The 22,046-nt window shown below is 38.5% G+C and overlaps 1 protein-coding gene across 5 annotated transcripts; it reads right to left on the reverse strand.

Annotated features, from left to right (window-relative positions):
- Positions 1–2,250: 2,250 nt before the first annotated feature.
- On the reverse strand, positions 2,251–18,599 carry SLC25A16 (solute carrier family 25 member 16). 5 transcript variants are annotated; one of them, XM_027783412.2, is made up of 10 exons: positions 17,720–18,150; positions 17,339–17,431; positions 15,305–15,408; positions 14,956–15,089; positions 13,366–13,429; positions 8,086–8,207; positions 7,495–7,561; positions 6,528–6,690; positions 5,588–5,656; positions 2,251–3,843 (listed from the first exon to the last, which is right to left on the reverse strand). In XM_027783412.2, exons 3-10 carry the CDS (start codon positions 15,336–15,338, stop codon positions 3,687–3,689), a joined length of 810 nt encoding a protein of 269 aa, XP_027639213.1. In that variant the 5' UTR covers positions 15,339–15,408; positions 17,339–17,431; positions 17,720–18,150; the 3' UTR covers positions 2,251–3,686. The 5 variants fall into 5 exon arrangements, with proteins under 5 accessions (XP_027639213.1, XP_055660168.1, XP_027639217.1 ...); XM_055804193.1 differs by lacking the exons at positions 15,305–15,408; positions 17,720–18,150 and adding an exon at positions 18,323–18,596; XM_027783416.2 differs by lacking the exons at positions 15,305–15,408; positions 17,720–18,150 and adding an exon at positions 18,206–18,293.
- Between the last annotated feature and the right edge of the window lie 3,447 nt (positions 18,600–22,046).

Raw genomic sequence — 22,046 nt, forward strand, 5'->3', positions numbered from 1 at the left:
AGGACGAGCTGTTCCACCACCTTTCTGGGGATGGGGATGAGGCTGACCAGCCTGTAGTTTCCTGGGTCCTCCCCTTTGCCCTTTTTGCAGACTGGAGTGACATTGGCTTTCCTCCAGTCCTCAAGCATGTCTCCTGTCTGCAACTTTTCAATGATGATGGAGGATGGCTTGGCAATAACATCTGCCAGCTCCCTTGGCACTCAGGGGTGCATCCCATGGGGGCCCATGGATTTGTGGGTGTTACTTGCTTAAGTGACCTCTTAACATGATCCTACTCAACCAAGGGAAAGTCTTTCTTTCTCCAGACTTCCTCTTTTGCTTCCAAATAAACATGAGGAAGCACCATGATATCTAGCCCAGCAACCTGAGATAAGGCAAAACATCAAACAGCACCCAAATAGCAGAATGACACAGTATAAACTAACTGCAAGGAAAGCCATCAGCTTCCTGAACTGATTTACTATGCAACCATGTTAGCATGATTATAAGCCTACATATAAGGCTGTAGAAGGCTCCTTTTTTTGCACGCTCCTTTTTCAGGGAAGAGGGGGGATAAAATTTGGAGAGTGTCAACAGAATTTGTCCATCTTAAAGTCTCAGCTCATTTAAGTACAAAAAAAATCTGAAAAATATTAGTAATGAAAAAGAGACACTGGAATTAATCAGTATAAAAAAATAATTGTTCAAATAGATGGATCTTTTCTGTGTAATGACTGCAAACTGCAATACTATTCATACAAATACCTTAGAGCAGGCAGAATTTTCAGTTTTAAGAACGTGGAGATGAAGTACGGGGTTTACTTTAAAGGCACAATGTTTAATCACTGAAAACAACCCCTCATGAGACTGAGATTTTCAAGACATAACATGGATAAGCCTGTATGAAAATGTCTCACCTGAAGGAGTCCTAAGATGCTGAGGCTTTCCTTTCTACTTTTATGTCGAAGAGTACAGGAAATTGGTGGGTTTAACAGAGTTTTAACAGTATCATCCAAGGCTACATAACCAGTTATTCACAGAAGTAATTACTTCACTGGATAGAACTATTAGTTATGAGATTATTATTATATGAATTATTATGAGATAAAGCCAAAAACAGATATTTAGGTCCCTTCCATTAGCTGAAAAATTAAACAGAAAATTAGAAAGTATGTGATTAAGGCATAGAAATGAGCTTGGCTGGAGCCTAATCTTGTGCTTTTTGTTGGCTAAAATTAGATGTTACTTTTCAGTATTTTCAGTATACTGAACAAGACGGACAAGAAAAACAAGGGAATAAATCCCTCAGTAGTTCTAAAAGAAAATGAACTCAGTTTTCATAGGGCTGGCACTGGAGAAAGACAGACTTACAATTAAATCCCATATTTCCATTGTGGTTGTCAGCTATTCTAAATAAATTCTATGTTCTGAGTAAGAAATATCTGAATAAGCTTTACAGAGTTAGAAATAGCTACTAAGACAAAAAATTTAGAAACTGCAGTCTTGTTCCCTCTAGACCCTGGACAAAAGTGTTTCTTTCATAGACCTTGCTCAAAAGTATCAAAGTACTTCCAAAGTAAAAATTATTCATGCTCTTCTAAATTTTATTTTGAAAAACTAATCCTGAAAGTACAGCAGTTTCATCCACCAGGTGAGTTTTTCATATTCAATATCCTACTCAGTTATTTATGGGACATCTTTTACGCTCTTTTCCTCTCAAGTGTGAATCTGCTAGATTCTGCTTTATTCCATGTAAGAACTGCGTAACTTTTCATGACACAGTTCAAAGCTATTTGAGTTCTTCAAATATATTGCTTTTAGTGAAACTAAGATGTAACACTAAACAGTATTAACATCGCAAGGAAGTGGCACCTGAAAAGATGTTTATCTGCTCACACAGTAGAACAGTACAGGAAAGAAAAATGGTGAATCTCCTCCAGTGTTTGGTTTTGGTTTGTTCTTGGGTTTGGGTTGGTTTTTTTGTTTGTGGGTGGTTGTTGTTGGTTGTTTTTTTTTTTGGGGGGGGGCATTATTGGTGTGGTTTTTAATGCAGTGGATATAGCTCTGCTGCAGGGGCTTTAAAATACAAGAATTCATTGTGATATTGGTTAGTTTTCCTTCAAGTGACACTAAAGATCATATGGAAAAAAATCTTACTTGTCTTTTAGTTATGAATGACAATATTATGCAGATTTACCTACATGGGGAAACAGAAATAATTCTAGAAACATGCATTCTTTCTGACTGTAACATATAAACCACACAAAGACATTAGTTCAAAATTTTTAATAAAATAAATTCAAATACATCTCATTCTCTGTCCATAGCTACATTGTTAAATATCAAAGAAATACATACTTTTAAGAAACTGGGGGGGCATGGGGGAAATCAGCCACAAAAGTTGGTATTTAACATAACTCAAAATTGAGTTTGTCAAGTTTGTCAAAATTAAGCAAATCCATCTTACCATCCACCATTTAACATAAACATTATCAATTCTTCAAAGACACTTTAAAATATTTACAACAAATAAATAACTGACATCACTTAAAGTAAATGCTTTACAGTTTCCTGAATCAAGTGAGTAAAATCAAGAGTACCAATGCAAATAATGTATAAACAAGTCTGGAAAATAATTCCCTCTACAAAAGGAATTGGAAGAGGAGGAAAACATAACAGTCTGTTGCATACCATACCTTAGAAACAGTACATATACACATCTACAGACTCCAATACAATCTTCATTTTCTTTTCTTGCGTGAGAGGTTGGATATGGCCCATATGCCTAAACAAGTAAATGCAGCAGCATGCAGTCTTGTTTGTCACCATGTTTTAAGGAAGGGACAAACCTGTTTACATGAGCTAGTACTGTAAAGTACATAAATACTCAGCCTTCAATAAACTGAAACGAGAACTTCAGCCTCACAGAAAAAGTACTGGAATGCCTTTTAAGATTAGTCCCATACTAACTGCCTTAAGACCTTTTCTAGCACTTGTCACTGTAAAAGTTCCCCCTGCTTTTATTTGTGTAAATACAGCATATTTTAAAATAGAATGTATGCCAAGAAACCGGTTTCCAAATTGCAAGATTTCTAATAATGTTACATACATCTTGTCATCTTTTATTGAAATGGTTGAAGAGCCTTTCATATGTACCAATCTGAAGATACATGCTTGTTCTTGCGTACAGAAAACTTAGACAAAAAAAGAAAGAAAAGATGCTTAAATTGTGGTCTGCTAAGTTCAGCTTCTACAGAGCTGACAAGTATATGAATATGAAAATCATTGCATTTTGTTCAAATTGGTTTATTACATTTCATTTTTAAAGAACAGATGTCTAACTACTAGTTTAAAAAGCAACATAACCATGTGTGTAACTCCTGGAATGGTGATAAAGCTAAATAACTAACAGCTTGAAACCCATATAAAATGTGGGTGTAATTTTTAAACTGTGTAATTCTTAACATTAATCTAATGAAGCCTAGAAGATCAAGTGTAAAAAAATGTTTATAGCTAACTACTGTTTATTTTGATCTGTCTCCTGATTTGACTCCAGGAAATTAACCACACTTCGGCAAATAAAAAATGTTGGACGACAGCAGTTCCACAGTAACAGATAGCTTTCTTTTTTTAAACTTCAAGTAATTTAGTCACCAATATAATTTGAAGACTGATAGTGTAGTTTTACAGGGAAGTCTAAAAAAACATTAGTTGAGGTGCAAGAATTGTTTCATAAGTTCATATGTGGTGAAAGCCACAGCCTGGGAAGGAATACAACGAATGTAATTTAGAGATAAACCACGGTATAATCCTCTTCGTATTCCATGTTGTTGATACACGTATTTCAGTGTCTGCACCATTGTACTGAAAAAAAAAAAAATTCACATCATTATTGGATACACATGTGCAATAGCGAGAATCACTGTCTTTAAATACAAGACACTTGTTTTACTCTGTTCTTAAGAGTTCTATAGAGAAAAAAAATGTGGGACTCCATATAGCAAAGCACTGTAGTGTTTTTAGGACTTAGAAGGCAGCCTGAGCTTCTGCAAGAAATCTGGACACAATGGCTGGGAATTGCAAAGAGTACAGTGCAATCCCATCTAAAGAAGTTTCAGTCTGAAAGACATATTCAGACATTTCACAACAGAACAGCTATGTATATTCTGTTGCCTATCTGGCAGGAAGCAGTTGAGAAGCATCAATTCTTCTTACAAACGTAATACAGAGTAACAGAAACAACATTTGCCCAATGTAGCACACACTTCTTGCATTACAGATCAGTATTTAGGCTCATATCCCATTCTCCTTCTTTAAGCACTCAATCATACTACCCATCCTTCTAAAGCTCTGCATATAAAACCTGCGTTTAGCTCTGTATTCTACAACTTGCAGGTGTGTAGCTTTCTCCACCATGACAAAGACCTAGTATTTTCTCTCAAAGGAAAAATGCTAGAATTTAAGTATTATATATATTTGACCTTCTTAAAAGCAGAATTTGCAAAGAGAAAAATTTTCCTCATACTTATACTGAAACAGAGCAAATGAATATTCAACACAAACCAACATAAAAAACTGTAAGGTGCTCAGGATTTCCCAGCTATTAGAGACATTGCTCTTTGAGAACATCTTCCACATGCCTCAAAGCTTCAAGATTCCCTACTTGTTATATCCTCTCATCCTCTAAAGACACAGATCTACTCTCCCTCAAGGCACGCTGCTCTTCAACATGGTCACAACAGTATTGTTAAACTGGGAAGCCTAATGTCTGTAAAAGTAGTTCTCACAAATGCAGAAAGTAAACCACTAAGAACAATTAACACATTTTTATTTTAAAAATAATCTGAAGTGGAAAAAAGCCAAGCAAAAACCCCCAACATTAAGGCTGTTAAGGAAAACAGAACAGCAACTTTCACCATAAGCAACATCTAGGTTGTTTATGAAAGCGCACTGAGACAGGCTGCTGTTAGTAAGATGCAATTCACCATGCAGGAGGTTCACACTATACACAATTCCACAAGATCAAAAGTAACCAAAATAAAACTGTCTGAGAATTGCTTGAGGCAATTTGAAATTCAGAAAGTTTTTCAAGACAAGAACCGATTTAATATTATGATTTTAAGGATATTACAGTACTTCCACTTCTACTGGATGAACCCCAACCACATGTGGGGTGTGGGACATTACCATAAATATAAAAAAAGTCAAATAAAACAGTATTATGCAAAATCATGGTATGGAACAGATTCTGCACCATTAAAAAACACTGAAACATTTCATTTCAGTAGAAGCACGCAGTCTATCTCTTAGGGATTCTGCTGATGTTAGACATCGCAAGCTGAGTTAGAATACAAAAAAATGTTACTAATACAAACACACATTACTAACAAAAGTGCCATTGTGATATCAGTTCGGGTTTTTTTTTTTAACCCCAGAGTGATAATGACAGTTTTTGTCGGTGTAGAAACTTACTCATTAAAAGAACAAAGACAACAACAACATAGTAGCTTGGGGGCTTTTTTTGTTTTGTTATTTTTAAACTTTAAGAATTTAACTTTGCTCACACATCTAAGAATTTGGTTACTACGGATAAAAAGAAAATACTTACAGGCACTTTTCAGAGTCTGGGAGAACTGCTCCTAACTGCATTCGCCTACGAGTTACATCAAGGGGATATCTACAGAGGAGATATTTGAACAGCAGTTCAACCAGGTGTGTGATGACTATATGAATATTGTTCAAAAAAAAAAAGAATACAAAGAAGTCCATGTGCAACCTCCAAGCTCCCTTTTCAGTGAGTCAGGAATCCGGCTCAGATTCTCAACACAGCTGAAAGTTCTCCAAAAAGGGAGACTTCCCCTATATAACCAAAACCAGCAAATCAGATCTCTTAATATATTCCATTTGGCACGAGTAAGGAAGACACATGAAGATCAGATGAGAATATAAAACAGTCTGTAAAACGCTGGAGGGAGAAGACACCTGAATCAAAAATAAAATTAACAGTTTAAGAATGAATAGAAAATTACATTTGTAATGCAGTGATTTAGTGAAAAAAATTATGCCATGTAAGTCCATTAAATTATTTATGGACAAAATAAAATGACAAGAACAGCATGAGAATGGAGAAAGCAGGCAAAGTAGTAAGAAAAATTAACACCAAATACAGTATCTAAGACTTGTTATTTTTTTAAAATTCTACGGCTTTACAGGTCACATCGTTTTGAAAATAAATTGGAATAATAAAATTCTGCACATTATGTTCGTGGTCAAAACTTCATAGCTTACCAAAAAGGATTTCAACCAATTTTAGGAGATTTAACTGAATTTGTTTAATAGAATCAATGCATGTATCTTTACAGAGCCTGAAGATTAAATAGATATTTAATAAATGAAACAATAGGAAACTGAATTCCAGCATCTGATTAACCTGTTTTAAAAACTTTATTAATAACTAGACTTACATAAAATCATGTTCTCAGATAAAAGTTTCTTTAGAACGAACAGCTATACAGGAAAAAAAAACCCCGAACAATACCCAAACTTACGATATCGTCTGAGCTATTGCTCCAGCTATGCCACCACACAGCAGATTTACATGTGTTTTCAAAACTAAGACATCGGGATTATCTAATGAAGGCCGTCCAAGCAAGTTAGGTGCTTGAGCAAGTCCAATGCTCTTTAAGGTACCAAAGGTAAAAAATGAAAAACCTAAAAGGAAATTTATGTACTTTCATAAAAAAAGCAAACTATTTGTTGATGCATCATCATCATAAACAAAAAGCTGCAAATATAAAATGAAGCTACTTTCCAATTCTTTTAGAAGTTTTTCTTAAGCAGAAAGAAATAGATAAACACTACTTTGAACTTCTACAGTAAAATCTGTCCAAATGAATTAGCATTTACAATTAACATTAAAAGAATACTTTAACTGAGCTAAACTGTGGGTTTTAAATTACTGGACTGCTGTTAAGAGTAACTCCTAAGATCTTTTTAACTGGAGAACATCTCTCATCTCTTAAATATGAGCGTAGTTTCGCTTGGAAGTTCTGATGTCCCTCCAACCCACGTGACCCACTGCTTTAGCTTCTGTAAGCATTTACAGAAGAGTCGCCAGGAGATGGAGCCAATGCAGAGGCAGAGGCTCTTAGGCCTCCATCTACAGAGCGCTCGACTGTCTCATGGATCTATCTGTTTGAGAGAAATATCCTACACGCTTTCTTGTGGGAAAACTGGGAAGAAGAGAAAGAACCACTACTTAAACTCTCTTCCTTTCAACTCCAAGTTTCAGAAAAATTAGGCTATGCCTGTTGAAGATGCTTTAACGCACGTTGATGAATTCTAGATTGGGATTAAAGAGTTGCAAATGCTTCTACTGGCCACCCCTCTGCATTCAGTAAAAACCAGAATACTGGATTTTAACAGAAGCTAATTAACTAAGTACGTGAATATATTATGTAAATTTAGTAGCACACGTAACTGCTGAAGGATTGCCTCATTCTGTTTTTAACTTACCCGCATATGGTGCCATTCCTACAACAGTTGGCATCAGCCCTCTGTAGAACCCACAAAAACCACCTTCCTTGGAAAGAAAAATACAAGTATATTTGTGGCAAGAAACACAACAAATGTTGTACAAGTTATACAACCGTTCATACAGATTCACATGACAGCAATCTGACTAGATCATCTAGCACCAAGGAGCTAACATCAAGTTCCATTTCTTGTGCCTGAAGAACTGAGGGGACAACTGCCTGGCTCCATAGGAGACGAAGTGAAAATGAAAGAGAAAAAATCTACATCAAACAGCACAATCTAGGAGACATTTCTGCATTTATACATATCCCTCCCTCCCCAAATTTTTTTCCACTATTACTACTCGCTCTTGAAAAGCAAATTCTCTGCTGTTTTTGACCTCCCATTTATATGTGTCTTAGCAGCCTTAAGTAGAAGGAAGCATCCAGATAATTTTTTACATTAAAAAATTCAATGTGCACGCAATGAAGTCATGTTATTTTCCACCAAGCCATTATTTTCAATGCAGTGCAACATTCTTTAAAAAGCATATTTTGCTTTGACAGAACTGAAGATTAAAAGAAAAAATACCTTTGTGTAAATCATCTTGAATGCATGGATAATTCCCATGTACTTGTGTTCCCCTTTTACTTGGAATGCCAGACGAACTCTAACCATATCAAGAGGGTAAGTACAAATCACTGCTGTAATACCTTTATTGAAAACAAAAACAAAACAAGCAAACAAAACTCACCTACACCTTATCTGATTCTAGAATTAGTTTGAAAATTAAAATTTCCTTTTGTGGCAGTGAATATAATAGCATATACAAATTTTGTTAAAGAAACACTTGAAGTCACTTAGCAGCAAATAGAAACACTTAACTCCAGCAACACACAAAGGGTTTGTGTTTATACTTGGTGTTCACCGAAGCTGCACATCTAGGCCTTGATTTTCCAAAGAATTTATGGACCTAACTGTATTCACATAAGCAATTTTTTTTTTTTAAGTCCATGGCTCACAAGCATCAGGCTACTCAAGTTCATCACCTTTACTGGATTGCAACCACAAAACCTAATCCTACCATATCATAAAAAAAATAAAATAAAAGAAACCCATCAAATTTACACGTTTAATTTCAGAAAGGTTTTGTCACAATTTGCTGTGATTACTGGATATGGGTACATGTAGCCACTGCATCTGAAAATGCAAAGTATATTCTAATGACATTTAAAATAAATTGAGGATTGTACTGATAAAGAGTACTTAACAACTATTAAAATGCAGTAATGCAACACTGTTATACCAGCACTTCCATTTTAAAACTCTGACCAAAAAAAGCTATTTCTACACTTAAGATGCCAAAATAATCAAATCTTAGGATTCATCCAGTTATAAGCTGCTTCAAAACTGATTACATGCTGACCAACTTGCAATTCTGGGAACAGAACAACTCCTCTAACAGTTACCTGAATAACAAGTACTTTCCTACTGCTAATTTTTGAGGTAAACCACTCAATTGCTGACAAATTATTTGGAAGGAATAGTTTAAAATATTTACTAAAAAACAGATGTAATTTTCTGGTGCTATACCACTATCACTAAAAATAAAAATTAAAAAAAGAAAAACCAAAACCAAAAAACTGGGAAAAGGAGAAAAGAAAAAAAACCTTTGCGATCGGTATTGTTTTCTGGCAGCTGCTCTGATTTAGCTAAACATCACCCTTAAAAACTAGTCCTACAGAAGATAAGCACACTTTTTAAGAAGTTGTAGTTTCCTGCTAGCATTAGTTTTAATAGTCTCTTAATGATATCTCTTTGTAGGTGTATCATTTCCTGGTTAAAAGAAAACAACGGGGCGGGGGAGCGGGGAACCAAACCAACAACAAAACCCAAACACAACAACTCAGCAAAGAAACTTCATAACTTTTATGTCTGGAGAGAAAAAAATCAACACAACTTTAAGCTGAATGGTCTGACAGAAGATACCAGGATTAGATGGGAAGAAAAAACCAAACACCATAAGCAAGCTATCCAAAAAGCTGACACTGGTCAACTGTCAATTGAGACTAAAGTTTGTGGTCTTCTGGAGTATCCTACTAGCAATTTCTTTCAGAAGACAAAAACATCTCTTCCAGAGATTTTTGGATGATACCTCTGAACACAAAGCAGACATGTGCAGTTGATTTCTGATGTTGTCTCACCCACAGGGTTCAAAGGTCAGAAGCTGCAAAACACCAAAGCAACTTTAGGACTGTTTCCACTGACCAGTATTATTAAATGCAATCCCTCACACTACAGCATTTTTCTAATGGCTTGCCTGAGATATCCAGAAATACCGTAAAATGGATTAAATCAGTTTCAAAAAAAATGTAAGAGAAAAAAGGCTTTTACAGAGTGTAAGAGTTCACAGGAAAGTCATCCTACTTCACAAACAGAGAACTTTATCCCCCTTCTTTCCAATCATGCACTGATAGCACCCAGGAATATTCTCGGAACAAAAACTAGCAAACAGACCAACCAAGAGCTTGGTGAATGCCCTAACTAGTGCAAGCACTAACTAGTGAACACAGTCAAAAAATAGTACAACTAAAAAAAAAAAAAATCAGATGGAACTAAAAGAAACCATATGTAGTAAGGATTTTAATAGGAATTTTTTTAAAAAAAACTTAAAATCCTCTAGCCATGAATTCTGAAAAACACCCTGGATTTCTAACATCAGCCACAAAATATGCTTTCTTGAAGCAACTGGGAGAGGCATGTTACTGCTTGCTGTTCATATAAGCAAAATGTGCATACAAGGGATCAAGATTTCCTTTGGAGCTCAGAAGACACACTATCCTTTCTGAGAGGAACAGCAGCCAACTTTGGGACAAAAAGTCATTGTGGGAAGTCTACACAATTACTAACTTCATCTTCCTAAGTATTATGAATTATCAGAAGTCAGACCACAGCATCTTAAGGCTGATTCCCCATCTTGAAGAAGCAAAGTCTGTCCCAAATAATGAGTTGAGCCAAAAATGTCTCTCGTGGTTGGTTAAACAGGATAGAATTGGAAGTATCTCAACATTTAATATACATACTGCAATTCCCAGTGTCTGATCTGAAATGATCGTAATAAGGCAATGTAGCAACTCCTTCCTTTAAGGAACCACTTCTTCAAGCATAGCAGACTTTTTATTGCACATTCTGACGCAGAAGTCAAGGAAGTCAGGGGAACAATATTCTTCACTTATCATATTGTCCTCAAGCACCTTTGACCACTCTTGGGGACAAGATACTGGATTATATAGACCTTTACTGAGATTTAGCATTTATGAAGCACAACAGGAATTAGACTGACTGTTGATTTGCTTCCCAGGCTTTGGGAGTTAACAGTGAGATTAGCTGTAGAGGGATTTATCTCTGTCTTCCAATTTCCCTACTATTCCCCTATTCTTAGTAGTTTTTTCTTTGAAAATAAAAACTTAAGCACATCTGGAGGAAAAAAAAAAAAACCAAGTGTAACCCCACATTTACAAAGATTAAGTACTGCAAACATATCAGATAAACAAACTTTTATAATTTCTGTATCATGCTCTTTGTACTTAGCAATAACTACGTAGATCAAATTAAGTACTACCAGGCGAATCAGAAGTATAAGTTCAAAAAGTGATAAGCACAAGTCACAGACTTGAACTGTGAAAGATATGCTCCTTAACTCGTGTTATGAAGATTAATTTATTAAGGAGGCATCTTCTGAACAAGACAAAGCTTCAGGAACTACATGTAGAGAGAAATAGCTGACATAGATGACAAAGAATATTTATCAGACAGGTTAAGGAGCTGCCTCATTTAAGGCCCTAATAATTCTAGACCTCCAATATATAGTTGTTTCCTTCTGAAATGCACCTGAAGAAATAAACAGTACAAATTCTTTTAAACTCAAATAGGTAACTGTTAATTACATACTATTTCAAATTGAGACAATCAGTATCCTCCTAGATCAATACTGTTTTACTAAAAGTAAAAACAAAAACATGCTTTCTGTATCAATTTCATGGAATTCGAGTTTATGCTAGATAACATCTAGTTCTTTTTGGCTTTTTTTAAATTAGTCAAGTGCAGGGGAGGAAATACACATTCCTGTGTTGTAATTCAGATTTTTCAATTAGAAAACAAACAAAATATTTAATTTGCAAAATCATCCTGTGATACAAGTATTATTTGGTCATTTTGTTTCCTAAACCCCACTAACCTCTATGATTTCTCTATCTTCTCCTCAGCTCTCTGTTTCCTTAAAAGAAGTTATACACCATTTATCTGTTAATGAGGTGCTAGAACTGAAATTTGAATCACACAAGACTCAGGAAATTCAGAGTTAAAAGTTTCCACAGTAACTTTAACTTGGCCTCCTCAAATATATGCATTACAATAGGTTTTCCTTTTCCCCCACTTCACTACCCCCCCATCACATTGGCTTGGTTTTTCCCAGTGGATATGCTTTTGATCCTGTTCATCACTAACAGAAGATACTCAGATGTTTCCCACCACTTTGAAGCTGATTCAGGTCTGTTGCCTGCTAGTAACGCTGGAAACGGTGACATAAGCAAGATTTAAGTATCAGTAGCATATGCAGAAGTGAAAGCAGACAGCTGGGTGACTAGACGGTGTAGAGGGGACAGAAAGGAAAAGGAGACAAGGATTATCCATTTCCAACTGCTAACATTAGGTTCCAGGAAATTGTAAAGATGCCCCTCCACCAACACTGGGGTACATGCAGCACGCAGTCTCCTTCAGTCACCCAAACTGGGAAGAGACAGAATAAAATCCAGGTCTCTGACAAGGCCCCTGAAAAAGCTAATAAGCTTTTCTTGGGTGGTGGAGGAAGGTGGAATGTAAAATTTTCTTTAGTACAGTTAAAGTCGGGGGAAAGAAAGAAAAAAAGAATCTATATACTCTTCCCCATTTCCTTCAGATAGAAAGCCAACCAGGTTCTGGAACATAGCTTGCTAAATGGCTTTTGCTAGTGTTTAGGACTTCTGACCTGTTTCACTTCATTCTCCTTCCTTTTCCTCTGATGCCATGCGAAGCCTAAATACTTCTGTGAGGTCTTCTTGTTTAACTAAAGATAGTATTGACAAGCCCCAGTATTTTTATTCAAAAGAAGCTAAATATTAATATTCATAACTATTTACCGACTGTCACTAGACAGTATTAAGCCAGTTTTACAAAGTAAAAGCAAGCGAAGAAGCACCTTGATTAACAATCAGTCCACTATTACTTACCTTTCCCTGTTTTTTCTTAGCTACTTTTCGCTGAATGATTAGCAAGAGGAAAACAGAAATGTATTATACTATATACTGGCAGTTTACAAATGGGTTTTCCCACTGCTGTTGCATTAATGGATAAATGATGGGTTTTTAACATTCACACACGATCTAACAGAATCATGGCAATCCTGCGCTGGATATTAAATAGACGTTTCTGGCAAATCCAAAGAATTCACCAATTAAGGAACTGCAGTTCTCTCTATTTCTATGGGCTTATATTCAACCTAGCAGCAATGGCAGACAGGCTGATGAGCCAATTCTACTAAAACCTGCATCTTTATACCTCATATCTTGATGACACTAGATTTTTCCTTTTTAAAAGCCATAATAAACACTGTAAAATCTGTGCTCTACAACACAGCACAGAATTCAATGCATGAACAAAAAATGAATACTCTTAGACAAACAATTTTCAGTTAGGCAACTATTTGTTACATTAACCATTTACTAGTATTTTTGCTTAATACAAATTGGCAACAGTTTGACCTGAAAACACATCAAATCATCCTCTAAACAAATATTAACTTTTCAGCAAAAGGGATGTCTGAAATCCAAGTACCTGCCATGGATCCAGCCATTAATCGATGCACGTGCCCTGAAATCCCAAGTTGTTTCTTTATTACCTACAAAATATGGAACATTTACAATAGTCATGTATCAGAAAATACAGGGAAGTGCATCACAGTTTATTAGCACATTAATGCAAAGCCTGTAGCTATTTCCAAGAAGTTTGCAACACTAGAAATTCAAACCAGAGCACTTGATTACTGTTAAAAGAATTCACTGAACATTACTGCCGTTACCAATTTCTTACTAAAAACATGAAAGTGCTAAAATTCTACTAACAAAGCAAAACCATTAGTTAAAAGTGGTTTTACTGTTTCCTTCAGAAACTAGGTTTTTTATTTCGTTCCCTTTAATGTGTGTCAAACAAGGCAAACTGAACGCTATCCTTGTTGCATGATAGAGGGCAAAGGACACCGAGCAAAGTTGAAAAGTGAAACATTTAAGAGTAAATTTTTCATCTGTGCAGTATGTGAAATGTATTCCTATAAATATATTTTTAAGATTTTGTTTAACTGGATTTAAAAAAAAAAAAAAAAAAGAAGGAGGAGACGAGAGAAATTGGACAAGCATTTGAGAGCAAGAACTTCCTATGTTACCTTACAACCTAGAACGAAGTTGGAAACTGGTTTCCAGGCTTTTATCAAATAACTGAGACTATTTAAGAAGCGGTTTCTGTTACAAAGAAGATAATTTTGTTATTTTTTTTTCCTTATACAGAAACTTACATCAACAGCATTTATGATTTTACTATAAAAAAAGAACATACAAAACTCACTACAGTTGCTTCTTTGTATCAGCCATCTGAAATTTGCTCTTTAAGGAAGGGAATCACAATTTCAGTCTATCTTCAGTAAAAATCATGCAATTTACTTCACTGGGTACTAAATCGGACTGTTCAAACACAGAACTCATTGCTAACAGTAAAACAGTATTTTTCATTACATATCAGCAATGTTTAAAGATGTATTCATGCTAACACCTGACCTCCAAAAGATTACAGGAATTCATTTTGTATTTATTATGAAAGAGTAAATGTGTGAAAGCAGAAAGGAATCCACAAATCTTGCTGTACCCTGGAATAAGCATTTTCTCTTCCAGGTAATTTTTTAGCTAGAACCTGACCTAGTCATTTGTCAGGTCAAATGTAACAGTCATATCCAGACAGACTTTCAAGTTTAGGTTACTCTATCCATCAAGTAGGAAGATCCCCAACACACTATAATAAAAGGTTCCATTTTACGTTTTGTTCCTATGTTATTCACAAAGGGCTACCTTACAGCAATACAAATAGCAGCAGACTTTATATTACCTTTTTCTTTTATTAAAAAACACAGCATTATTTTCAACAATAAAAAGGTACAAGAATTGGTGGGAATTTTTTTCCTTGAGCAGCACAGCAAAAAGTTTCACTGTTGCACTGCCATTTTTAATGGCTAGATTCAGATAAAATTAAGCAATCTTAGAAAAGACATGCAGCTAATTAGTGAAACACAGAAGTTACAGTGTTAGTTTCAATCACTTAAAAAATCTGCATTCATTGTAGGCAGAAAAAAAGAAAAGGAAAACAAAATAAATTAGCTACCTTTTTATATTGGTCAAATGCCATAAACTGAATTGCGCCATACGGAAAGATTCTAATCATCATTGCCCCATTTCCTTTATACAGCCCAAGGTAACCTTCCTTTTTGGGGACAGCACACAATGTAGAAAACACTCCTGCCAGCAATACAAAAAGAGGTATTTAACAATTACACTGTGGGGAGAGGGGAAAAAAGAAATCAAGTAAATATTACTAACAATAAGAAAGTATGCACAGAACTAAGGCTGAATCACGTTGTTCACGTAACTATGGAGAGTGGAAAATCCACTTTCAATGCTCATACATTGCCAGAAGGAAGAGGTTTAAGGTTAAGTTTTACCAGCTTCCTCACCTCCCAGCCTCAGTGAACCCCTTTCTGAACTCATGCATTCAGGCCTCAAGACGTGCCCACGTAATCCTATTGCAGATGATACTATCCACCCACAGAAGCTAATACTAGAAACAGAAGGAAGGAAACTGGTTGACTTTGCAATTCAGTGAATTCAAAATAAATACTTAAAAAAAATCTAAAACCACGGGAAAACAATCTAATATTGCTACATGCTAAATTACAGATTAAGTGCCATCACTGAGGGAACAAAGTAAACAAGTTTAAGACTCTCATTACTTACAACTTAAACATCTCACACTTCCTGTCCAGAGCTATTGCAACAAGAAGCAATCCTACTCCCTTTTAATAGGTGGGAAATAATGCAAGATCACACAAAGTTTGGGCAAAACCTACAGTTTTATTATAAACATAATATTAGTTACGTGCAATTGCTATCAAATTGACTCTAATATTCTTTTTAAAGAAATAAATAGTTAAACAGTTTTCATTCACACGCAACTACTTAATAACATAAGAGCTGAACACGAAAAAGGCTTACACGTTTATCTTACTTTCAGGCCAAAAAAAAAAAAGTAGTTGACAAACTTTCATTTGAACTTTAAATAAAAAGTATTAATTAATTTCTGGGGTTCTAAGAATACAGTACTAAGTATATTTTTAAGATGTCACATTTATTACATGCTTCTGAAAACCCTTATGCCATGATTAGAATTTCTCTCTTCTCTGCAATGATGAACAGTATTGTTTTTAATTCTTAAAACACATGCTCTGAGATCCATGCAGCACAAACTCCACAGAGCAAGGGCAGTAAAAACATTTACTGAGGACTTTGAACTACTCCATCGTATCTCTGCACTTAGAGGCATCTCATTCACATAATTTTCTTTTTTGCTTGCATGTAACAAGGACATGCATTCAAGTCAGACATTTCAAATAATCAGCATCACATCTAACACCCTAAACAGCGAATAATACAAGATTTTACTTGCCAATTATGGCACAGTACAAAGCAAACAGAAAATAAGGATTTAAAATATCAGTCAAACCAATTATTTCAGGCTTCAATTCTTAGACTACAGATTTGAGCACATAGTTACGTGACTGTTAGCAAAACACCACATTTACTTGAGTTTCCCTTTTTGGTACAGTGAAGTGAATATATATCCATTTAATTTTGTTTCAAGATTTATTTTTCCAGCCTTCTAAAAAAATGTATCTTTAGCATCTAAGTTAAAAATTCCGAAGTTTCATTACATGTAAAAGTAACCAATTCAAAATTATTATTTTTTTTCTTGACAACTGTAACACACTTAAATTTCGGAACATATGATGACATTTCAAGAACAAATGACATAAGACACCTCAAATACTATGCACAAGAGGGCACTGTTACAGCCCCACAGAGAATGGTTCTGAACATGCTGACAACTGTGAGTTTATTCTCTCACCATGATGCAATAGAGATGCCGAACATGGATCACCTGCGCCTTATGCCAAGCACAAATCCACTTTATCTTCATACCAGCCACACTGCTGTCTGCGAGCATAAGCGCATGTGAGTCTTGCTGGATTCAGCGGTCACAGCCTTGTAATCGCCAGCCCCTGCGACAGCTGCTGAGCTCCAAAAGCACCGATCCCCACAGCCCTCTGGAACCAGCCCACCACCGTGGCAGACTGCAGCAGCCACCAGCGGTGACAGTTCTTACATAAATGGTCCAGGCTTTGAACCTGTGATTACCAGTCTCCTGCTGCCTTTGGTAAGCGGAAGATCAAGCCTGGCTCTTACACGCCTTATTGAGGATTATTCTGACATCTCAGTCTTCAAGACATCAACCGATGCTGCAACTTATTCACACAGGGCTTTCTTTTTCTTTTCAAACACCTCACAAAACACAGCACGGAGACTGACCAGATACAACTTTCTGCCCCATTAGTACTTTTGTTATCAACCACATCACTGAATAAATCGACATACCCAAACCATACATGCTGCATTTAAAACCAAAAATTAAAGACACACAGCAGCCATCTTACCTAGATGTTTATAATGGTGGTTATGAGCTTGCAGCAAAATCTTCACTCGATCCAGTGGTGCAGTAGTTGTTTTGGCACAACACCCTGCAACACCTTTCCAAGAGGGGAAACAGAAAAGCGACAGGATGAAGAAGTTCTTTGCATGAGCAGATAAACACGGGATTCTTTTCTAACGTATTTTTAAACGGAACTGGGGAGGAGAAACTCAGTTAGGGACTGGAAAAAGCCACGGTGACGAGTAAACAGCCTCTATTAGAGGTATGTTACAAAACCCTTAAAGCCTTAACGAAACGTATAAGCTACTTTTCCTGATTAAACAAACCCAGGCTACTGTCTCTCTCAGCTGCTGAAGTCAGAGCAAAGGCTTTCAGAAAAAGTTACTCAAGAGTTTTCTGCCCTGTGTCCCCCTTCCGTTCGAGGGGCACACAGCCCTGGCTGCCCTTCCCGGCGGAGCGCGCTACGTGCCCGCCGCGGACCCCGCGGGGTCCCACCGCCAGCGCAAGCGCGACGGGAAAACTTCCAGCGAGCATCCTGCCGCCGCCCTGCCAACCCTGCGGCCGGGCCAGCGCCCCGCAGCCAGGCGGGCTGGCTGTTGTTTCTCTGCGAGGTGAACAAGGTGCTGGCTCGGCTGCCCGCCCGCCGGGCACCACCGCAGTACTCACACCGGCGGCCCGGGACGCGGGTGACCCGCCTTCCCCGACCGGGGCGTGGGCTCTCCCAGCACTTTGCCGGCGGCCTGCAGGGCTGTCGCTGGCTGACACACGTGCGTGTCACTCGCGTGTGCCGCGTCACCTGCGCTACCGCGTTCCGGGGAAACGGGGCGCCCCCTGCTCCCCTAGGCGGCGGTGCCCCGGGCAGTAGCCTTACCGCGGGCACTGACGGAAGCGACCTCCCGCAGCCCGGCTCCCCGGCTAAAGCCCGGCCGCCCGCCCCTGGCAGCCCGCGGAGCCCGGGCACCGCGCAGGGCCCGCCCGGGGCACCCACCTCCGGCGATGAAGGAGCGCAGCCAGTAGAAGTCGCGCCGCGCCGCGCCCGGGGGCAGCGCGGCGCCGGGCCCCGCCGCCGCAGGAGCAGCCATGGGGCAGGGCTGGGCGGGGGGCGGGCGGCGGCGGCTCCCTCAGGCGGCGAGCGGGCGGCGCGGGCGGCGCATGGTGCCGCGCGGGGCCCCGGCCGCGGCGCAGGGGCGGAGCTCGGGGCGGCCCGCGCCGTCACTGCGGTCCCGGCCGCGCCGCGCCATGCCCGGGGCCGCCGGGCCGCGCCGCGGCGCCTGCGGATCGCGTCAGAGGCGGCGGTGGCGGGGCGGCGCAGCCCGGCCCGCCCCTTCCCTCCGCCGCCTCGCCCGGGTAGGAGCCGCGCTGACCCGCCCGGAGTCGCCGCAGGGGCCGGCTCGCACCGTGCAGCTGCCCCGCGGCGGGCCGGGGGTCGGCTGGGCGGGAGCCCGCTTCGCGGCTGGCCCCGAGAGCTGCTCCTACCCCCGGGGCCGCTTGCTGCCGCCTGCAAGTGGCCCGGTTCCAAATAATAACATAGTTCTAGACCCGTAGCTGCGTGTAACCGAAACAAATACCTGTAAATTTCATTAGGCTATACAATAACATGCATCGGCTTTTTTTTTTTTTTTAAGCATTTAAATATCTACCTAAACTTCATGTATCAGTATTTCTTCTGTCTACAATTACGGTTTCACATCTAGCAAAAAATAGTCTTTTATTCATATTCAGGTTTCATTATGCATCAGAAAGGGAAGCAGATATATATAAAAAAAAAAAAAAAAAGAGTTCAGCTTTTTCAGAATCGGGAAGGTCAAATCCAGTATCATCTCTGCAGCTGTTAACATTTTTTGCAATTTTTTAGGTTCTCTGCAGTGTGTCTGTTGAATACAGCATATAGAGCTTTTGAGGAGGTATTTAGTTAAACATTTATCCTCAACACTTGGGGGGGGGAACCCCAAAAACAAACATGCTCCCTGAAAGCTGTTGCATGGTGTGAGGACGGAGATGACACTTGATGCTAGACACTGGTGTGAAAGTTAATGCTGTCAGCTTTTCTCTGTTTTCTGCAGTTACTCATGTATCTCTCATACACTTTTTGCCTCATACATCCTGACCTGAGTGTCAAGTATTTCATATACCAAAAACCCTTTTAAAAATGTCAGTTTTTTAACATGAGGAAACAGTCAAACAGACCTCAACATTTGCACAAGTAAAATGAACCTATTTAAAAAAAAAATTGCTGGAACGTTTTTTTCTTTCTGCTTGTGTCAAACTGCCTTCAACAGAAATTACTCATTTTTCCCTTTAACACATTACATTCCTTAAAATTAAGGTTGCTTCAGCATTGGGAAAACTATTTTGCTCTGTTTGATCATTATGTCATTTATATATTTAGAAAATGGCTGCTAAAGTACACATTTTTTCCAATAATAAAAAAATACGTAGCAAAAGTAGACACATTTCTTCTGGAAAAAGCAAAGTAAGTCCTTTATAGCAGAAGACTCTCAAGCCTTTTCGCCTTTTTTGTTATACCTAGAAAATTCATAATTTTTGGCTAAGTCACTCTGATATTTAAGTCTGTAATGGAAAAGCAACTGTGCTGTGAGTTATTGAAGCAAGCTTAAGTCACTGTTGATGCAGTTTTCCCCAGACAGTTTGTATTCTTTTGGGATTCTACTCAGGAAAAGCCTCCCCCCCCCACCCCAGCAATCATACTGCTCTAACTGTAAAAACTTTATTTACTGACTTCACACAGAAAAGTGTTGCAACTACACTAACAGCTGAAAGTCATCCAGTTTCTAGAGTTTCACCAGTGACTAGAAAAATCAGGTAACTGCATAAAGGGGCTGTTACTTCTTTTGGATACAGGCAAGATATTTCAGGAAGACACTTTGTCAGCCCTTGTAATTTAGGCAAGCGTGCACCATGAGTGCACGCTGTTTAGGAAAGCAGTAAGAAACTTGCATTGCAAAATTAAACAGAACATCTCATAGAGATATACCAACACACAAAGGAATTCAGCAATAAGCTTTATGTGTATAGCTAGGGGGTTTAGATACTTGCTGGTATAAAATGCTCTGAAGTTCTGTTTTCTTTACTAGCTTCTGCAGTAGCTCACTATTTGTGCCTTCAAGTCTTAGCCTTCTTACTGCTCTCACTTCACCTTTTTTGCCTTGAAGCGTTTATGCCCTTCACAGAATTTCTCTGATGACTTCTCTTTTATGATCCATTCTTAAAAGTCATCAGCATTTTTAATGCTGGTTACACTCAGGTTACACTTGTGCCTGACACTATGTCATCCTTCCCTGGCAGATTGATGATAAACAGGGGAAGACATTAACGTCAAGGTACTCAAGAGCAGAGCTGCTAACGTGAAGACAAATAAAAGCAGGCAGGTAGCTTCATTAATAGCTGTAATTTGTTTCTGATATTTTTTGTTGTTGAGGATGCTTGCTTCTGTAAAGATATTTCAAATATTTATCAACTGAAATAAATATCAATGCTAAGGTTAGGTAAGCTATTCTCATGGCAGTTGTTACTGAACAGATTATTTTCAGTGCTCTTAAAATGCTGATGTACATCTAGCTCTGTTTTGAGACAGTTGTACAAATTATCCTGAAGTGTCATGTCTCTGGGCTATAGGCGTAAGAAACATTTTATTTTACTTTTTTTACCCTTTACGCTTGCTTCTGGTGTCTACTAGTGAGTGATCCAAAATAATACCTGTGTAGTTGTCTGTTCATTTGCCCCAAACCATATCAAAAACCCCCAGAAGTACAGAACTTTTTGCACATGAGACTCAGGAATTTAAGAATTTTTTTCTTCTTCTTCTGCAACACAAATTACAGCTTGCAGATTAAAAATACTTACAGAAATCACAATTCTTTGTCAATGTGGCATCCTGAGCTCTCTTTATCTCTGTTAGCAGGCAGACAACACAGCACTGCTTTCTGAGGGGAAACAAGTTAGGAGTCAAGGGTGACCACAACATGGATACATGGATAATATTCTCACCAACAGAGCACAGCCCTACCACAGAGCAGGCAGAGCTGGGTGCTGGGAAGAGGCTCCATCAACAGTCACACAAGGTCACAAAGCAAGCCCAGGGTTCATCTGCAGAGGCAAGTGAGGAACAACAGGAGATAAGGCCCAAAACAAGTCTGAGGTTCATCTAGCAGCCAGATCAAGACAAGAAACAAAACCAAAATTAGGACTCAAACCAACCACACTTATAACATTGCTTACACAGCAAGCAATTGCTTGGCCAAGGCCTCTGCTTAAATGTTGCTGCTGGGCCCATGGACCAGGTGTGTGGGTGGAGGCCCCAGATGAGACAGGTGAAGGCCATTAACACCTGTTGGCACCCTCTGTCCCCACCTGTAGGGTGTCAGGTGGGGTCTTTAAGGAACAGAAATATTTGACTCTCTGAAGTCACTGAGATTGCAAATACAAGGTGCCAATTTTCTCTAACTAAGCAGGCCTTTTCTGTTCTTCCAGGTGCAGGGAAGAGGTGTGCACTTTATGCCCTTTGGTATGTGGCTTACGACAAAAGTGCAGTAGACTTGAAGCTTCCAAAAATATTGGGTTGGTGCATGCAGTATTAGCCATGTCTTCTCAGATTTAGCGTTTACTGGCCGCAGTCATTCTGCACTCATGCTTTATATTGCTCATGCACAATCATGCAGTGAAATAAGGGCCAAGATTTCCAATAAAAATAG

The sequence above is a fragment of the Falco peregrinus genome, chromosome 1 (assembly GCF_023634155.1).
Source record: "Falco peregrinus isolate bFalPer1 chromosome 1, bFalPer1.pri, whole genome shotgun sequence".
In the NCBI taxonomy this organism is placed as follows: Eukaryota; Metazoa; Chordata; class Aves; order Falconiformes; family Falconidae; genus Falco; species Falco peregrinus.

Bases quoted from the DNA above. Each gene is read 5' to 3' on its own strand.
- SLC25A16 (XM_055804193.1), bottom strand. From the start codon at position 18,416: ATGGCTGCTCCTGCGGCGGCGGGGCCCGGCGCCGCGCTGCCCCCGGGC. The intron at 13,430-14,955 runs GTAGCTAATTTA...CATATTTTGTAG, and splicing joins CATTTGACCAATATAAAAAG to GTAATAAAGAAACAACTTGG. The intron at 8,208-13,365 runs GTACTTGGATTT...TTTTCAATAAAG, and splicing joins AATGGCTGGATCCATGGCAG to GTATTACAGCAGTGATTTGT.